General features: G+C 34.3%; 4 protein-coding genes across 7 annotated transcripts in view; 2 read left to right on the top strand and 2 right to left on the bottom strand.

The window, feature by feature from the left end:
- The first annotated feature begins 165 nt into the window (after positions 1-165).
- Positions 166-2834, top strand: LOC107223154 (mitochondrial import inner membrane translocase subunit Tim22). Of its 2 annotated transcripts, XM_046735550.1 has the most exons (5): positions 166-329; positions 411-671; positions 854-1038; positions 1190-1262; positions 1630-2834. In XM_046735550.1, coding segments are annotated over exons 1-5 (603 nt in total). In that variant the 5' UTR covers positions 166-328; the 3' UTR covers positions 1713-2834. The 2 variants fall into 2 exon arrangements, with proteins under 2 accessions (XP_046591506.1, XP_015518237.2); XM_015662751.2 differs by having other exon boundaries at positions 169-671.
- LOC107223172 (septin-1) lies at positions 1973-5938 on the bottom strand. Of its 2 annotated transcripts, none has more exons than XM_015662779.2 (6): positions 5544-5938; positions 4801-4993; positions 4401-4659; positions 3796-4161; positions 3347-3451; positions 1973-3216 (listed from the first exon to the last, which is right to left on the bottom strand). In XM_015662779.2, the coding sequence occupies exons 1-6, from the start codon at positions 5565-5567 to the stop codon at positions 3084-3086; spliced, it is 1080 nt and encodes a 359-aa protein (XP_015518265.1). In that variant the 5' UTR covers positions 5568-5938; the 3' UTR covers positions 1973-3083. The 2 variants fall into 2 exon arrangements, with proteins under 2 accessions (XP_015518265.1, XP_046591503.1); XM_046735547.1 differs by lacking the exon at positions 5544-5938 and adding an exon at positions 5259-5531.
- A 205-nt stretch (positions 5939-6143) lies between these two features.
- Positions 6144-9973, top strand: LOC124293668 (RING finger protein narya). 2 transcript variants are annotated; one of them, XM_046735548.1, is made up of 5 exons: positions 6144-6299; positions 6542-6687; positions 7255-7436; positions 7730-7950; positions 8087-9973. In XM_046735548.1, exons 2-5 carry the CDS (start codon positions 6579-6581, stop codon positions 8322-8324), a joined length of 750 nt encoding a protein of 249 aa, XP_046591504.1. In that variant the 5' UTR covers positions 6144-6299; positions 6542-6578; the 3' UTR covers positions 8325-9973. The 2 variants fall into 2 exon arrangements, with proteins under 2 accessions (XP_046591504.1, XP_046591505.1); XM_046735549.1 differs by lacking the exon at positions 7255-7436 and having other exon boundaries at positions 6144-6687.
- Positions 9974-10329: 356 nt separating this feature from the next.
- The window catches only part of LOC107223162 (mucin-5AC), a 92804-nt gene continuing 84106 nt past the window's right edge, over positions 10330-19027 (bottom strand). Inside the window, exons 10-12 of the mRNA XM_015662767.2 lie at positions 18317-18809; positions 17547-17693; positions 10330-16746 (exon numbers count right to left, since the gene is read on the bottom strand). Coding sequence (XP_015518253.2) covers positions 16340-16746; positions 17547-17693; positions 18317-18809 — 1047 coding nt within the window. The 3' untranslated portion in view covers positions 10330-16339. The remainder of the gene's footprint in view (positions 16747-17546; positions 17694-18316; positions 18810-19027) is intronic.

The following is a 19027-nucleotide window of genomic DNA, read 5'->3' as shown; positions in this document are numbered from 1 at the left end:
CTGTTTTGCTACAAATTTTGAAAGAAATTTGCACTGATCATTAATTCCTCGTATTGCCAACCAATCAGTAAGTACACACAGGCTACGTACTGGCTTGGGCGTACCATTGCGAAGACTGTGATACTCTGAAGGTGAATGCAGCCAGCATCATGTCGAAATCGGTAACTCTCTGATGTTCTGCAGCAAGTTCTCAACTCTACCGTAGGAACGTCTCAGGGGGCGCAAGCGCATGACGATTTTCGGTTGTCATACCAAAGCCCTCAAAGCCCATTAGGGCAACTGTCTTTATATTCTTCAGTCAACGACCAAACCAAGCCCTAACCTCCAAAATATGTATTTCCGAATTGTAATGTGCCTCACGTAGTTTGACTAATTTCTAAAAGAAGAGTGTTAAATTTCGCATATCCCAGTGCGCAATAATCGCAAAGAGATGTTTTCCTTCAACCCACCCAAGCCGCCACCGACTCCCGAAGGAGATAAGAGAGTATTTATGAATGATCCTGACATGGATAAAATAGCCGTTCATTTGGTCGGCACTCAACAACGTTTCAGAGAGAATATCATTATACCTAGAGTGATGGGTCCCGTCAGGATAAAAACGAACGACGAGAAACTCATGGAGTCTGTCATGGAGAGCTGCATCTTCAAAAGCTTCATGAGTTGCGTTATGGGTATGTAGTTTTTCGTTAGCAATGGTTGCGCTAATCCCGTCACCTGTAGGTAAAATGGAAGATTACTTAGGATTGAAAAATAAAGTGCATATCTTGATCCTGATCTATAAGTGGTCACGCACATGAAGTTTTCCTAATCTCAAGAATACACATCACTGACTCATGATGAATTATGTCGATAGGCTACGGTCTTGGTGCAGCTATCGGTCTATTTTCTTCCAGTGTAAATCCAAACGTTGCTAGCGTAGAAAAACAGCAAACAGCACGTGAAATATTCAAAGAAATGAAGATGACGACACTTGGATATGCCAAAAACTTTGCTGTTGTAGGATGTGTATTCTCAGCCGTTGAATGTACCATAGAAACAGTAAGATTTACGTTATAGCACTAACAATAATTTGACTTATTCTCCAGTTGGTAATTTGATTACTTTTCGGAATGTTATTGTACTCCCTATTTCTACTTGAAAGATCATATATGAATCTGGTTGGAATGGTATAATGACCCTTACTTTTTAGTACAGGGGAAAGTCTGACTGGCGAAACGGCAGTTATGCTGGTGGTGTGACAGGTGGACTTATCGGTCTTAGAGGTAAGTTAGACTGATTTACACCCTTGATCATTGCATATACTCAGATTTTTTTTGATTTTTCTAAGATTGTGATGCCTCAAACCTGTTGTTACACTACAATAAAATTTCACGTTTTAAAATCCAATCGCTCAAACCCAAGTTGGTTTAAAGATTCTCTTATACCTATTCGAAATTAAACATATACTTGAAAAACTACTTCTTTACACATTATTTTCAAATAAAATCTCTCAAAATGCAGAACAAATCTGTCATACATTTGTACAAAATTAGCGAAACTTATAATACACGTATTATAAAATTACAATGTCATTGTCAAACTTAAAACAGTTAAAACTTCGTGATTTATTATTTTACCTAATATTTTTAGCTGGACTGAAAGCGGGTCTTGTTGGTGCTGCGGGTTTTGCAGCATTTTCAACAGCGATAGATTACTATATGCATAAATCTTGAATTTTTTAGACAAAATTAAATTATTTATTGTATAATACTTGTTAACTGTAAATAATATGCAAGAATAGTGTAATAAAAGCTGAATAAGTAATTTTTATGTCAATAATATATATTTTTTTCAAATTAAAATATAGAGAAGATCAAAATTTTACACAGGATAAGACTTAATTATTAGATTAAAATCACTTGGCTTGACGAAGGAGTTGTAAATATCTGTTAATCTATAATAAAATAGTTCATATACATTTTTCTTGCATTAAAATTTCTTACACACTTACGGTATCTACCTACTTAAAGATTTTCAAAATAGTTGACAATTCCTTGATCAAACTTCACTTTCTCAATGCCAATAAAAATGATATTAGGGTAATATGCCTCCTAATAAAGGTGAGGAATAATAAAAGGCTTTCACTTAGAAAATACAATTGTATAAAGCCGAAAAATTCCACTTAAATACAGATGAAAAAAGTATTATATGTAGATCAGTACAGAGTAAATGCGTTGTCACAACGAACAATTAAACCTATTTTATTTATAGAAAATATATACTCTTCTCTCATATTCGAAATTCGCCATTACCTAATACGATTCTAATTGCTTGTTAACATTCAGGAATTTGCAATACCTAAAACTGGCAGTATATTTAATCATAACTTTGATATGAGGAAATTTTGTACGAATTATGAGATTTTTTTAACTTCATATCGCACATACAATATGGAACGTATTTCAACATAGAAAACATAAATATCGCGCGGATATGTGATATTGTTATTAACATTGCAAGCAAAAACTAATGGGTATCTTTATACCTTTAGTATAAGAAATTCACTAATCTTCTTGTCAGGAATGGCTTGATATTGTCATATTTATTCTACCTCGAAAAGTTTTTTTTGAAATTAATTTTCACTAAATAATTATGTAAAAGTGCGGGTTGTGCAGAACAAGTTGGCTAAAATGATACACATTTCGTTTAAAAAAAAAATACTGCAAGGCACTCTTCATATTTCTCTTTACAATGCACACAGATATGTAAGTAACAAATGTTTTTGTGTCTTGGTTATTTTGTTTTTTTGGTTTAGCTTCTATCACTCAATATGCACGTCCCACAGCACATAAACATTCACAATTAAAAAATTATAAACTATGATGAGAAGTAAAAAAATTGTACTACGTCCTATGAATTGGTGGTAAAATAAAATCGATTCTGATTTGGAATTTCGGAATGGCAAATTCCAAAATTAATACCAATTATTGGACCACTCCTTTTTACGAATCAAAATTTAAGACAGTACTGTAGTTTCTTTCGACTTTTGGCACCTGGCAAGATGGAGATTTTATCCTCAAGATGTATTTAAATATTCTTCAATTCTAAGGTTGTTGTTGTTGCATTTGGGCCTGCATTTGAGCCACCATTTCCTGCATGCGTCGTAATTCCGCTTCCTTTTCTTGTAAAATACGGTCTTTTTCGCTCACAGTATTCGTCTTTTCTGACTCTATAATCCTGTGAGTTGAAAATAATTCGGCCAATTATAAAATAATTCAAGCAAAAAAAAATTATAAACCACTAGTGTATAAATATATTGATCATGAAATTCATAGACTTCTCAGGGTCAAACCATTGGGTGACATACGTTTGACGTCTCGGTGGCGCAGGAGCTCCTTTAGCTAATCTTTCAGAACGATAATTTTCATAATGAACCTCTTGCGTAACTTCTTGGAGATCTTGCATGTGTGTTCTGTAAAATGTAGAGATATAAGCATTATAACAATCAATAGAAATGGGAATATGAATTTTTCAGCTCAAGTTTCATGAAATGTACAAAAGAATAATTATAAACTTGATGCAACACAAGTAGTTACACTAGCCTTGAATAGCACGATAGAATGAATTGTGCAAATATTAACCTTTAGAGGACGAGAACACCCGTATACAGGGGTGACGCATGATCGACACTTTACCTATGATAGTTTTAACATATTAGATACCTTTGTTATGCATTTTCTGAAGGACACCAAGAATCCCAAATCCTCGTTCTCTAAAGTTTAATGGAACATGATATTAATTATGCTCAAGACTTACATAAGCATTGTCCTCAATTTTATGAAGTCACAATGGTCAGGATTTTCTACTTCCACAACACCCCACGGATACAATCGTCCCCTAACTTTTCTCCCTTTGACTTCTAAGAGCGTATTTGCACCACAAACTGCGAATGGTACTGCTTCCTTCAACTGTCTCACTTGTTCCTTGTAATCTTCATCTTCATCGCTATCACAGTCTGGAAGTGGGTATATTTTGATACCATTGCCTTCGATCTCCTCCATAACACGTTTCTTCAAACGAAGAACTTCCTTTTTCGTCAGCACATCCGCCTTTGCTATTACTGGTACAATATTGACCTTGTTGTGCAGTTGTTTCATAAATTCAATATCCAAAGGCTTTAACCTGAAGACACACTATGTTAGTGAATTTGATTTTCTAAAAAGGATTAGAATAAGTTAACTTCTACAAATGGGGAAGGGCAGAGATTGTAATGTTGTAATTATATTGTGAAAAACTTATTCTGCAAGTGAACGAACAATTCCATGCTACATAATTCTCAAGCAGGTATTTATTTCCAAAAGCCTTTCCTTAAACATGAGTCATGTTCATATTCCACAGTACAAACGTTGGTTAATGCTTACCCGTGACCAAACGGAGATATAAAGTAGAAACAGCAATGGATTCTGTTATCCACAATATTTCTACGATTAAGGCCACTTTCGTCTCTAAGAAATCTTTCAAATTGGTCATCAATATACTGAATAATGGCTCTGAAACTGTCAGTATTGTCGATAGCATCTCCGTATCCAGGAGTGTCCACTACTGTCAATCTAAGTTTCACACCGCGTTCCTCAATTTCTACAGTTGAAGCATCAAGCTTCACAGTCTGATTCGTTTTTTCTAAAAAAAATGTATAAGACGCAGTAAAATATCAATGCACTGGGAATCATTTATCGATTGTTGTAGATATTTATTGATTTATTAGGATATAAATTGATACATATGAAAATACAGAAACTAGCCAGTTCTGTATGTACTAACCAACTGCGTCAGGAATAATTCTTTCCGGGTACAAATCTGTGAGGAAGAGGCTATTCACTAGCGTTGATTTTCCAAGGCCCGACTCTCCGACGACCATTAAAGTAAATTCGAACCCTTTTTTAACAGACTTTCGATGAACCTGATTTGGCAGATTAGCGAAGCCAACATATCCAGGTGTCTCAAGGCTGGCAAACTGCGGTAAATTTATAAATGAATACAAATACTAGATCGAATTGTGGTGCTGATAAATATGGGACAAAAGAAAGTCGCAAGTTTTGAAAAAAGTCACCAACTTCCGCATACCCGACATAATATCTATAGCAAATGAAGGAAATTCTCATTTCCTAATACCAGAAGTGGTGACTTAACATTGTTTTTCCATTGAAATTGGACAGAATCCTATTTGAAAACAGTGTTATTGATTCAATGACATGACTAATCTGAAAAGAATGCACGACCTAGGGGTTAGGTGCAGCATGCATGCATGTGTGTATCTAACGTTGCAATAATATTATCTCCCCATACGTCCGGTTTCTCATAAAACAATTCATCAAAGGTTTCCTCGAGCCAAGTAGAATCCTGGTTAAAAACGAATGGAATTTTAAAAAACACGACGATCCAAATACTAGTAGAGCTAGCAAAATATTATCTGGACCTTTGTTTACAATCTGCATGCTCCCTCGAAATGGCAAGATAATGCATACAAACGAGTGCTTCGTTAAGCTGTAATGAAATACACTCACCGTTTTGACGCTTTCGCTCGACATTCTTACCTAGATCAGTTCAAACTATGTATCGAAGACTCACGATTACCACTTTTAATCCACTTTTCTCAACGATGCGTCGCTCGTATAATTATTCGCACTCTGCGTGTCCCGGTTGATCAAGCTCAAGCCTATCTAAGCCCTGAAATTGACAGATGAAAAAATATGAGTAACGTGTGCGAGCAGCCCCTCCGACTGCAAAGCCCGTGTTCCATATTATATCGCGAATATTTTCCCTAGGCTAATTTCCCCCAGGTTCGTAGCACCGATTGGCTGAATCTGGGGCAGCACGCCTCGTTCGCCTATCGTGATATCTGCCTCGCAGCACCGATTTGGCCCGAAATATTTGTAGCATGTATTCGGAACACTCGTGTACAGCCCAACATAGAACATTGCGTTCATACATGAACCATCATGAAACACACTCGCGTGTGTGCAATGAGGAAAATCCACCGCGTGACGGGCGGGGCAGGGGGTTGCTGAGGCGTGGCACGAAGCAGCCCATCAACATCCAGGACGACCGACCAATAGGAATTCAGAGCTACATTCGCGGCTGTTCGATTTTGAATTGTACGTTGAGGAACCGTTTTGTCATGAAAATTGCCGATTGTTAACTATTCTCATCACGAATTTGACCGCCTTAGGCACAGTCGCACCGTTAGTTCGCTTGTGAAGTATTTCGGGACCGGAAATCGCACAACTTACATGCTAAATGTAAAGAAGATCACTTGTAAGGTGCATTAATCCGAAGAAGATTGCCTACCGGCCTAAATATTCATTCACTCACATAACAGCAAAAACGAAGAACGGCCAAATTTTCAAGTGGAAACACTTCGAAACCAAACACCTTACTACAAAAACTTGTCCAACGGAATTCAGTGATATTCAGATAAAAAATAGTCGTAGGATTTTGTCGCACTCTCACAATCAGTGAGACTCATTGTTTAATAACATTTTCTTGTGAAACTTACTTATAGAGCATACATACAATAGCAGATCATTAAATTCCAAGCCATGAGGTGGATTCGTTGTAACAACTGCTACACCAGAGCTGAAGTTGCGAAGGAACCTTTCACTCTGACTAAATGTGGACATGTCTATTGCCAAAAATGTATCGGCCAAGGTATAAGATATACAATAATAAGGTATTAGATGAATAATTATAATTAAATTGGGAGAAATCAAGATCTAAGTTGCAAAGATTAATCACACAAAAAATCTGCAATGCGAACTAAGAATATATTAATTTCAATTGTTATCTGTTGCAATACAAGAGAACTACTCCAATTGTTCGATATTTGAAATGACAAAAGTCTTTTCTTGGCAAATCACTAATATTTTTGCAGCTATTATTCTTCATCATCTGAACACTTTGAATATTTTTTCCATTCCGCAATATCATTGTAAATGAATTCAGTTTCATTTACCGCTGAGTACTTACACTAGCAAAGATGAGTCGTATAATACATTCGTTTCGCTTAGAAGGTATAATTTCAAGTCACCGTAAAGGCTGGATCCCAAAAAAAAATGTTGAATCAATTTCCACTCCATCTGTTCATCTTATAGATGAAGCCTGAATAAAATTTTATGCGCAGCATCCAATAATTATGAAGCAGTTCAATAATGACAATATTCTGTTTCCATTATATTCTTCCCATTCATAAACACATCTCATTACGTCAAAATGCAGCAGAAAAACAATGCGTCATATGCAATGCAATCGGTGTGGCCACGATACGCCTGCAAGAACCATTGGAAAGTCATATCGCTTCATACTTTTCATCCTTAAGAGATACCCTACAGCAGATAGTAAATATCGCTACTTTCCAAGAGGAGCAAAATCGCATTGTGGCAAAAAGATACTATGAAATCGTATGTGTTACTTCGTTTCAATATATTATTCTCATGTGAAAACGTCATGTATAATTTTGTACGCCTCAAAAGCAATAACACTCAGTACAGAATTATGTAATATTTGAAGCACTCTTATAACAGGTAAATTATTTTGGAACATAAATATTAGAAGTTATAATTTCAGGAGTGTAACTTACTTGACAAAAACGGGGCGTGCAGAAACTCAAAGCAAGCTTTCAGAAACTATTTACGTTTTCTCACATTTCCTCGGCATCACAGTTTAACTAGAGTTCACACTGTTGAATTTTCAGGAAAAGAAATACACATGTGTGAAGCAAATATGCGCAAGTATGGAGATGAAAATCGTGAAGCTTAAAGACGAAACAAAAAAGATACGCAGATTAGAACATGAAAATATCCAACTAAAGTTGGCCCTTCAAAACAGCCAGAACAGCCCATACAGTAACATTCTGAGTAACCAAAGTCAAAGTAGCGGTGCGTCTACATTGAATCAATACCCTTATAAAAAAAGGTATTTCATGTGACATTGAAAGTACAATACCAGTTCCAAATCCAATCATTCCTTCATTTCAGAAGAGATGAAATTCTGCTCTGAAATACTGAGGTAACATATTTTAGAAAATTACTCATTCAAAATTTCTTTACAGATACCAGCCAAATGATTCAAAGGTCACTTTTTCTACCCCACTGAGTACCAACTCAAATAACTTCAGCCTGTCATCGCATTCTGGTAGACAGTATGTTACGTCACTATCGGAATGTAACAGAGAGTTTCAAATTCCGACCATGAATAAAGTTTTGAGGTCTAGGGGCACTGGGTCTTCCGTTGATTTCACACCAATGAATAGAAACCCTGGGTGTTTGGGGTCAATGAATCTATCATAGTCGTAAAAAGCTTATCTTCGAAATAACAATATTGTTATTGTATTAATAACATTCATCGTGAAACTTATTAATACTCATCATATAATTATCCAATGACACGATGATTCTATATTTGTTTCATTCATATCAAACAAAATGTTATGTTTATGTCAAGTATTTTGAACGTAACATGACTCAATCAGGCTTTCAGTTTCTATATTATTCAAATTAAAAGTGTATTTGACATATAGATATGCAATAAATACTTTCATAATTATGACTGCATATCGTAGCCCAATTGAAAATAGTACATGTATCGTTCGATATACGACTCCATTTCTCATTGCGTAGTCCAAGGAATCTCTGAAAGAATATGTTCTTATTTCAAAGCAGTTTAAAAGAAGAAAAAATTACGTACGTTTCTAACATTATCGTTATTACCTGTAAATCTTATGGTACACATTATACATATTCTCAACATCTTAAAAATCAGAAAACTAAATTAAGCTCTATTACCAATTTAAGGAAATACCTTTAGCTGTAGATATTAATTGTATTACTTCATTGTGTTTCCACAGTTCAGAATTTAAAATAAAAGTATAATAAGAAATGATTCTCGAATAATATGAATATTTTTAATAAAAAATTAAAGCAAACTGACAAATGCTATGCCTGCAAAAATTAATGCATGAAGCGATATTTTTACTTGGTAATATGACGGAGAAAAGCGATGTTGATGCATCAATGACTTATTCACTTCATTTTTTCTTTTTTTTTTTAATTGATTTTATTACAGCAAGTAAGACTCGACTTATTTTATTTACATAGAATCGTAACCTCACTTGCCATCATTAATTATAACACATAGACATTCATTAAACTTACCAATATTATCAAGGTGTTTATATACAGAAATTTACAGAGTTAATATACAGGAGAACAAATAACTTCTCAGTTTTCCCAATCCACTACCTACAGACCATTCAGTCGTAACTTCAATTCATAATAGAATGAAATTTAATATCCAAAATTCAGTCCGTTTAGTCTCGCTACGTTTTTGACCAATTTCATGTAATGTAAAAAAATATGGTAACTTCTTGATTTTTTATTGTGTACATAAAGTTACTTGGATGGATATAGGGTATATTATTCCTAATCCATAACAAGGAACAGTTCAACTATGAATTTGTGCAACGAAAACAACAAGCTAGAACTCTGGATCAGTAATTTAATTTGCTAAATTTGTGAATAACTTGCAATTAATTATGATGAAATGGTGTAAATAATCAATAAATGAGATTTTTACATTCTTCAAAGCAACTTGCGGTTAATCAGTAAAGGCATGTACATTGTAAGAGGGAATATTTTTGAAAGACTCGTGTGTCTCAAAAGAATTCATTCATAACGTATAATATGATGAGAGTATAAAAGTGTTTTTAAAATGAATGAGAAAAATATTAAGAGTAAAATCAGTCGACATAAGGTGTAAACCTTCTCGAGAATTCAAATCTATCAAATTTAAAGAGGATATTCAATGCAAAGGCGATGAGAGGCGGACATTGTTTTTCAACACAGGTAGGAATAAAGAAACTTAGTTTTTGGTACTACTCAAGAAAGATAAGAAAATGCTCTGGTAAAACTACGTTACTATGAAATTCATTTTAGATACGGAGATAGTACAAAAATATGCGCTTTCAATGCATTATACCCCCTTAAATATGCTATTTTCCAAGAAAAGCGACAAAGAGATGATACCAGACTGTTACATCGTAGCTGACAATAACTTTAAACTATATTATCGTGGTACAAGAAATTGTGAATAATTCTTACTTATTAAAAATTACAGTAATATAATATGATTCTAGCTGATGAAATTCTTTTGGTATAAACATTTCGAAAATCATGATACGCTAGCTGCATGTAATATCAGCAACACCACCCCGACTACCTACATATGTCAACGTACTTTTGAACCTGGACATAAGACTTGGAGAGATTTGTTTCAGCTTATACTATACACAAATAGATTTATGTAGTTATTTATTTATTCATCTTCTCTCTAACTTATACGTATCGCAAAAATATAACGAAACACAGCAGAAGACCAATTTACGAGTAATCTAGATACACAGTTACTTCAAATAACTTTAAATCTTATGTCTCTGTTCCACTAACCATACATACCTTACATTCTGACTATCTAATTCCTATCATAAGTAACACTTAGAATATTATAAGACACGTATTATTATTTATTTCCGATCAAAAGGATGACAGGCATATTCAAGCCAACTACTGTTTCTTATGGTAACAACTCTGCACTACAGAATTAGGAATTGTTCAGAGTTATGTATATAGGTAAATGTAACACCCGGCGAATCCTATTTTGTGGAACTGAATAATTGATGAAAAAATATTTCATATCATATAAAGTTGGTGGTGAGATGATTATTAGTCACGATCAGATGACAACAGCATATGTATAATAGTAATAATTACAAGAGATTTGTAATCAATATACCATAAAATTTGTTACAAATTTCATAACATATATACCTATAACGATCGTTTACATGAGAGTCGTTTCTAGACAGAAATAAACTTATATGACTACATATCTGGAAACTTGATTGCATTGATTGATGAAAATGCAATTTGTTCACTTTAGAATTTATCACTTCATTGTACTGACGATACCGTAATACTTTAGAATTATCTAGATTAGTTTTGTTGTCTCTCGCTACAGGTAGTTCTTTTACACTGACAATTCTCAAACATTACATGTGCTACAGTTCTCATATCTGTCTACGTACAGATAAGCAAATAATTCTCAGTCGAAATTTTATATTGCGAAGTACACACGTGAGTGTAATAATTTAACATCGTTCGCGTAATTTATAGATCATTGATTACCTCTGAAAAATTTGTAATTTTCCACCGTTACAATTTGTATTGAGTTAATTACGTTGAAGCGGAATTTATTCATACATAGTAAACACCCTCCTCCTCACACTGTATCTGAATATACTTACTCGTCAGTATATAAATAATCAATCAAGGCTATAATTTTGATTATGCTTTGTCAAGCGAGTTTTGCATAAAAAAAAAAAAAGAAAAAAAAACAGTGCAACTTGCAAGATTTGGACGTCAGTTAACTTGTACTGTCCAGTGTATGAGCAAATACAGATAATGTTTTTCCAGCTGGTGAAAGTGAAAGAAAAAGACAAAAAGAGAAGTGTAACCCATTTTGTTCAATATGGATTGCATCATTCTTTTCCCTTCTTCATCAGAAACTTTCTTTTTACTATGTACAATTGACACATACAGGACGACCGAGTTAATAAAACACACTTCGACAAGTTCTATGTTTCATTTGTTGTTATGTTTCATTTATCCCGATACGCTTGCCATTCAAAGTATGTTTTATGAACTTCATTGCATGGGATATACAGCGCTGGAATATATACGTCCAGTGGAGTAAAAATTGGGCGTTCGTGTTGTATTCAATATAATTATATTTCGTGATTCATTTGTTTTGTATACTATGTACAATTATGGTAATTATGTTTTTTGTTGTATTTTTTTTTTCGTTTTGTTTTCAATTTATTTTTATTTTTGAGATGTTAGTTGGATAATATAATTAACGGCGGATGCCTACAACGGAAATAATTTTTATTTCCCTTAATTATTACGTTTGTTAATTAATTTTATTAATTACTTATATCACATTGTTCGTGTACACTCTCCCTTCCTTCTCGTTCAACCCATACCCAACCCACTATTAAATCTCGGTTGCCTTGCATATTTAGAAGATTCATTTTCTTTCCTGTATTTGTTTGTTTTTACCACTTTTTAAAAAAGTTCATCTGTTATTACAGTGTACCACTTTGTCTTTAAACCTATTTCAATGATTAGGCAATTTAACATTAATTGCATGTAACAATAATAGCTTATAATGATGTTGATTTAGTTCTGATATTATCAGTTTGCGACTTTCTTTGACATACGATTGCTGTCAAAACTGAGATCTTAGATAATTATGTAAGGTAAGTGTACCAGTTATTGACCCTGTCCCAATTATTGACCATTTTTGGTTGTATCTGGTTGATCCTTAGTTCTAAAATTACAAGAAAATAAATTTGTAGTGTCCAACCCTCTAGCAATTGGTTTTAGTCATTGAGAAATTCACAATTTGTGCTGTAAATTAATAATTTTGTGAAATAAAAGGGTCAATAATTGCGTCTAAGGGTGTCAATAACTAGTACACTTGCCTTACTGCGTATTCTCGCTTGCAGCAAACATGAGCACAGTAAAAGCAATTAATTTTACATACATATTAGCATAAGATGAACAATGATTTCATATGTACGTATACATATGCTGTATAAAAAATGATAGCAAACGAGAATAGGCTATTTGCCATTTGGGTTTTTACTAAATTGATAAACAGCATTTCGTTTCGAAAGAAAACCGGACATTTATGCACAATATTATGTATGTGAAATGATTTGACGACTAAGAAAAAAATAAACCACTAAGAACTTTGTAAAAGACAATGATGACATTTACTATCCACAGTCTATATAAATGTACAAGTGAGAATTTGGTAAACCATACAAACTCTAAATCGTCTTTAATTATCATAGGCACCCTGTACATATGAGATATGCGTGAAGGTGAACTACGAATAGCCATGTTGCGGCACCGATTATTTTAAATGCCAGTATGACAAGGTTGTACAATTGCCAGTAAGTTGACTTTACTGGAAGATATAAAATCACACTGTGGATTTACAATAATAAAAAATAATTTAATAAAAAGGAAAAACAGAAAAAGAAAAAGGTACAATACGCATGTTTAATACTAGTATACGAAAGTAGACAGTGGCAAAACTGCCAACAATCACACATGCCGAGAATATAACAACCTTTTCGTTCAAAACGTGCCAAAATCAGTCCATATATGGTATATATAAAAAGCATTACGTAAAATTGAACTTGTCAAGAAATGAGAATATAAGAAATTAGTTTAATTTAAAGACGAAGGAAAACTAAGCATAGATATGTATACACAGAAGCCATTCGATTTACCAAACGTGGTATGTTGGATTTCGTATTTGTTAGTAAATAAGAAAAATAATGCACAAGGCATGAATTGATATAAAAATGTGACAAAATATCTTGATCAAGCGGCTGGCGTGTTTAATGTATTAGCTGCATTCAACACATGGAACGACCTCCTACGGTTTTATTGTTAAAAGGAACAAACAAATCTGATTGGTCAAACTTCCAATCAGAAGCTTTTGTTCTTGTGTGGGTCTTCTATTCCTTGAGGTCGCTTACGGTGATAAGCACAGCTATTGCCTCAAAAAATTATATTGCAAAGTCCGTTTACAACACTTTATGAAAGTGATTAACTCGATTAGTTTCTAAAGTCAGGTCATTACATACGTTTCTGCATTATTATATATGATATAATATTCAGAAACACTTTTGACGAATCAAGTTGTTATTCAACCCAGCTTTTTTTTCCAAAGAATCGACGTAACACCTGATGATACGAACGTAAACGTGTCCGAATTTTGAATTTCGTCAAATTATACAAATTGACCAATGGATAATGGTCATCTTTCCATTGTCAAACATTCAGTTATCAACCACGTAATTTTTCATATGTAGTATAGGCTCATTCTATTCTCGATGAAATCAGCGGAGCCAAAATGTGTTACAAAATATTCAAAAACATTGCAGCAGCAGATGATATTTTACTAACAATCAAATCATATTAACATTTTCTTTTCCAAATGAAGAGACACCCTCGGATGCTTTGCAATCACGATAATTGTTAATATTCTTTTTAAAAATTGGCCATACTTTCGGAAAATCTCTATACAATATAGAAAATTCAAATCTGATCATGCTCCAAATACTGACATGATAGATGTAGCCATAAGCCAAGTCAAACAGATAATGTGATGAGCACAGTTGTATTGCAAAAAAAAATAAATTACGCCAAGTACAGGTATGATAGCAATCGCAAATTAAGTTAACAACTGTTACTGACTCTGGGTGTTCATGCAATAGTGCGGTGAAGAGAAAAAAAAACATTATTACAGAAATAACGAACAATTTTTAAGTTCGAGGCATGTTCTTTTATTCAAGCAGTTCAAGCCAGTTCCGCTTCACGAGCCAAACCACATTTCAAAGTTCATTGGAAAGAAACTAATTAACAGTCGCAATCCTCAATTTTTTTGATGGTGAGTAAAAGAACATACCAAGTGGGATATATGCAGATTAACGCATATTTTTCAAGAAATACATTTTTTTAAGGAGAATAGGGCGAATTTTATGTAATATCCATTACATTTATTTTCTCAAGATTTATTCACTTACTTCTGACGCGCAAATAATGCTCTCAAATCCAATAAACATTCTGATGCTGAGCTGTGTGAATTGTTCTGCATACATCTTATTAAGAGTATTTTATTTAGTAACTACAAAATGTTCCAACTATATATCTCCATATCACTGATTCGTCATAGAATAACCAATGAGCCATCAGACATTCAGATTCTCTCTCACCATAACAAAGATTTTACGTAGGTTAATAAAATACCGAGCATGCTTTACTTTGATAACAGAGAGATCTGCCAAGTATAAACAGAGATTGAAACCTCGAGGTCTTTTCATTAATCTGCCTACTTTTTGGACCATGTCGATTTGAGGATATATTTATTTATTTACCAGTCGAGTAAATGAAATATTTTTTCCCTCTAGACAAGTGTTTAACCGTTAAGAGTTGAAGGTCTGGAGAATTGATCTATAATTTTACATTTTAATAGCCCTATACATGAAAAAGGACAATATCAACAAAAATATGAAGAGAAAAAATCATTGACACATTTATTTACTTGATATCAGCTTTGAACTTTGACTATAATTTAGAATATAGATATTAATAGTCTTTCTCAAGTACATATTTACATTGCTACGTCATGGTATGTCTTCATTATCATTCAAGCGTTTGAACTCTGTGCTGTACATCTCCATATAATTTACGTTTCAAACATCAGCTCTATATACCCCACAAGAAAAAAATGAATTATAGCAATTGCAATGATAGTCTTAGTTTTAACAAACCTTGCTTGTTTCCTTTATTTTGATCAAGAGTAATTTCAACCCCTGCATGTAACAATAAATTATGAATCCCTGGTTTGTATGTACTACAGGAAAGACATGTTTCCAAGCATGTTCATGCAATCCTATATCTCTAGCCAAAGTGAGAATTTTTAATTTTATATTTATGTGATATTGTATATTTATATTATGTAATTATTATGCTGATTTCGGTATACTCACAAGTAGAAAGCCCTGGTTACGTACGAACTAGAAGATTGCATGATTTGCAATACAATTCCTCAAACCCACCTACATAAAATCTTTGGCTACATCAAATCCTACACATAGCAGTAGCACACCTATTAATTCAATAAATAACAATTTAAAGAGATGGTGATCAAGTCGTCAATATATTTTAATATTCGAATAGGTTGAACGAAAGTTTGCAGTGTTGGCTTCCTTGGATTCAGAAAAATTTAGGAAGAAATGAGAAGAAAAAATAATAATAATAAATTCTAAATAAATACAGCACTTGAGGATGTAGAAGTTTCAGGCTAAGATTATTCCATGAAAGTAATATCCCAATGCCTGTCTTCCAAAATAGCAAGTATGTCAATAGTGTTCATTATCCCAGAGTTGTTATCGGCGTCTATACTTTTAAATCCCAATATCTTGCACTTACTTGCTAGATGTACAGAATTTCGAATAAATACTGTCCTTGAGAATGTAGAGATTCCATGCAAGGACGATTTGAGAAAAGGTCTCAATATTCTGCCCTGGATAGCCAAACCTCCCCACAATCAAAACGCCTGTGCACGTTCGTTGATATTTCCGTTTTTTTACTTCGTACGACAAAACGCAGGTAATCGCATTTACACTCACCATGCCTCACGTGATATTATTAAAAAATTTATTCTGTCAGACATTAGAACGTGTTGTTGAGGTAGGTAGCGAATTCGAAGCAGTAGTCGAGGCCGTGGTTGACGGTGAACTAACAACAACAACCGGTTTCACCAAAGTGGCCGTATTGAGGTATTGCGCATTTACGAGCGGCATCTGACCAACTGACTTCAGTATCGGGGTTGTGATCATTTTACCGGCAAGATTAGAAGGCGCCAGTATATGAGCAGTTACTTGATTTCCCTGTGACACTACAGTCACTGGCGTCACGAGAGGCGTCAAGCCGGATAAGGGGGTATGCTGGTTCCCCAAAGGAGTAACCATGTGAGCTATACCCTCTGTGGACGGAGTGCTCTGCATTACGGTAGTTCCAGGTTTGGTCGTTGTTGTTTGGAGCGATACCCCTGCATGACTCAGTGTCAGGCCTAGATCAACATAATAAATGTCATATTGTTAGTTTTATTTCACTGACTACATTATTGAAGCCACGTAGAAAGTATGAGGTAAAAACTAGGAGACAAATGAAAATAATATGGCCAGGCTGAGGGGAATTTGTGTTGTCTGGATTCCAGTTACAATATTTTGCATCGTCGTCGATGAAATTTCTAATACAGGTTGTTCGATTTTTTTTTTTATGCAACTAATATATCAGTTAGACTACTTGCTTACAGACTTGTTTGATGATGTAATAAGAAAAATTGAAGATATTAATGAAAATCATGTGTCAGAATATTAATCGACAATAATCTATATCACGAGATAATTCCACGTTTAATGTTAGGAAAATATAACATTGGAGTAGTCGTAAACATATGTTATACTTGAAAAAGGCTGTCGAACAAGAGGCATTACTTTATTGCACAGTCACAGACTTTGGCCTCATGCGCTCTACCCGTAATTCTGACTAATAGATGTTAATTCAATTTGAAATATGTATTTTGCCAAAATGTATGCTCTCGCTATCCTCGGAGTGTAAATCAATACTAGTTAATGCATAACAAAAAGTTGGGCTAAAGAACGTTTTCAGTAATAGTGGAAAAATTTGATTTTAGCAATTCCATCAGTCTATCAACATTCTCCACAAGTCCAAACCGTACCGTGTTGGTCAGGCAATTTGCAAAATGACTAGAGCGTGTAGTCCAGAGTTTATGAAACTGTGCTTTAGTGTATGGTCAGTCACCTCCTTGTATAGTGAGGGGGTGAGGCTTGGTGGAACGAAACACACCATTCGCAGGTAGAATATTCAATTCTGCACCGCCTGGGAGTCTTGTCAGTTCTGAACCATTACCCCCAACGAGGGTGACGCCTCCCACCATCTTATGGATAGCTTGCGTCGTCTGTGGGGCTCCTGTTCTTATTCTTGCCTGACCACCTGTAACGGTGAATAATGTTCAAGCTGTATTATTAAGTCACAGTACAAATATCATAGGACAAATAAACACATTGTAATCTGTACAAGTAAACAAACTAAACTCATAAAATTTATGTGACACACTATTTATTAATACATTTCTACATATACTAGGAATATAAAACTATGGAATTTTGCTATTGTTTCAGTTTCAAGAGAATCAAATCATAATGTAAATAAGGAACTTGTTTATTTCCGAATTTGTAAAACAGTGAGGTATGAAATATTCACTACTTATATAATTACGTGGGATAAACTTTGAATACAATATATCAACTACTTGCAGAATTAGGACAACAATTTTTAATAAATCTGAAATTTTCCGTCGTTTTATAATTCAACTTATGCTGTAAGGGCAACTAGTTATGTTCATTTACGAGTTGATCTCATTTATCATAATAATTAAACCAAATTAATAACGAATCTATGATCTGAGATGATCTGATCGTTTTTCATATAAATAAAATTAAACTAGTACAAGCCGTTGCCTAATTACTAATAGATTAAACAATTATTATTATATGCTGATAGTTTAGTGTAGATTGCATGAACTCGAATGGTTTAATAAATTGATAACAACTTACTAGTAGTGTTCAATGCAGGAGAGTGTGTGGCAAGAACTAGCGGTCTGCCCTCACTTCCAGAATGAACAAAGGTAACTGGCCTGACATCGTTTGCTGATGAGTGAACAGCAACTGCCAGAGGCCTGTCGTTATTGGACAGATGGGAATGCACAAATGTAACTCTGTTATCATTTGCCGCCGAAGAATGAACGACCAAGGCAACAGGCCTTGGTTCGCTTCCATTATTTGACTGAACAGCAATCAATGGTCGCGACTGATCAGATGAGTTTTGCACAGCCAGAGTTAAGGGTCGCGTTTCATTGTTTCCTGTTGTATGAGTAACCAAAAGTTGTCTCGTGTCACCAGGAATTACTCGCAGACCTGGACCAAGATGCTGAAGGGTTGGACTAACAATCGTAGCCAGGCCTTGACTGGTGTTCAACATTTGAGCACTTATCGGTAAGTGCAGCTGATGCGACTGCTGTACGATAGTAGGGGGAGAATTGACTTTCTCCTGAAAATCAAAACGAAGTTTCATTATCACAACAGTGTCGGTGCAGTGAGTGCCACATGATTTTTAATACGAAATTTTAGAATTACCGTTTTAATTGCACACATAGCCTTCAATCATTACATACATTTTCAAAACTCTAATGCCATAACGTGATTGTAGCAAATTTCCAGAACAGACGATTCACAGTTATCGCATTCTCTGCTAATCTGCGTTGCTTT

This window comes from Neodiprion lecontei, chromosome 3, assembly GCF_021901455.1.
Source record: "Neodiprion lecontei isolate iyNeoLeco1 chromosome 3, iyNeoLeco1.1, whole genome shotgun sequence".
Classification (NCBI taxonomy): Eukaryota; Metazoa; Arthropoda; class Insecta; order Hymenoptera; family Diprionidae; genus Neodiprion; species Neodiprion lecontei.
Note: the sequence above shows the minus strand (reverse complement) of the source record. Positions and strands in the feature narration are given on the sequence as shown.

Coding starts and splice junctions, on each gene's coding strand:
- LOC124293668 (XM_046735548.1), top strand. CDS start 6,579: ATGAGGTGGATTCGTTGTAACAACTGCTACACCAGAGCTGAAGTTGCG. Junction 6,688..7,254: donor CCAAAAATGTATCGGCCAAG/GTATAAGATATA, acceptor GTCAAAATGCAG/CAGAAAAACAATGCGTCATA. Junction 7,951..8,086: donor CAATACCCTTATAAAAAAAG/GTATTTCATGTG, acceptor ATTTCTTTACAG/ATACCAGCCAAATGATTCAA.
- LOC107223154 (XM_046735550.1), top strand. Junction 672..853: donor CTTCATGAGTTGCGTTATGG/GTATGTAGTTTT, acceptor TTATGTCGATAG/GCTACGGTCTTGGTGCAGCT. Junction 1,039..1,189: donor TTGAATGTACCATAGAAACA/GTAAGATTTACG, acceptor CTTACTTTTTAG/TACAGGGGAAAGTCTGACTG.
- LOC107223172 (XM_015662779.2), bottom strand. CDS start 5,567: ATGTCGAGCGAAAGCGTCAAAACG. Junction 4,994..5,543: donor CGAGCGAAAGCGTCAAAACG/GTGAGTGTATTT, acceptor AATTTACCGCAG/TTTGCCAGCCTTGAGACACC. Junction 4,162..4,400: donor ATATCTCCGTTTGGTCACGG/GTAAGCATTAAC, acceptor GTGTGTCTTCAG/GTTAAAGCCTTTGGATATTG.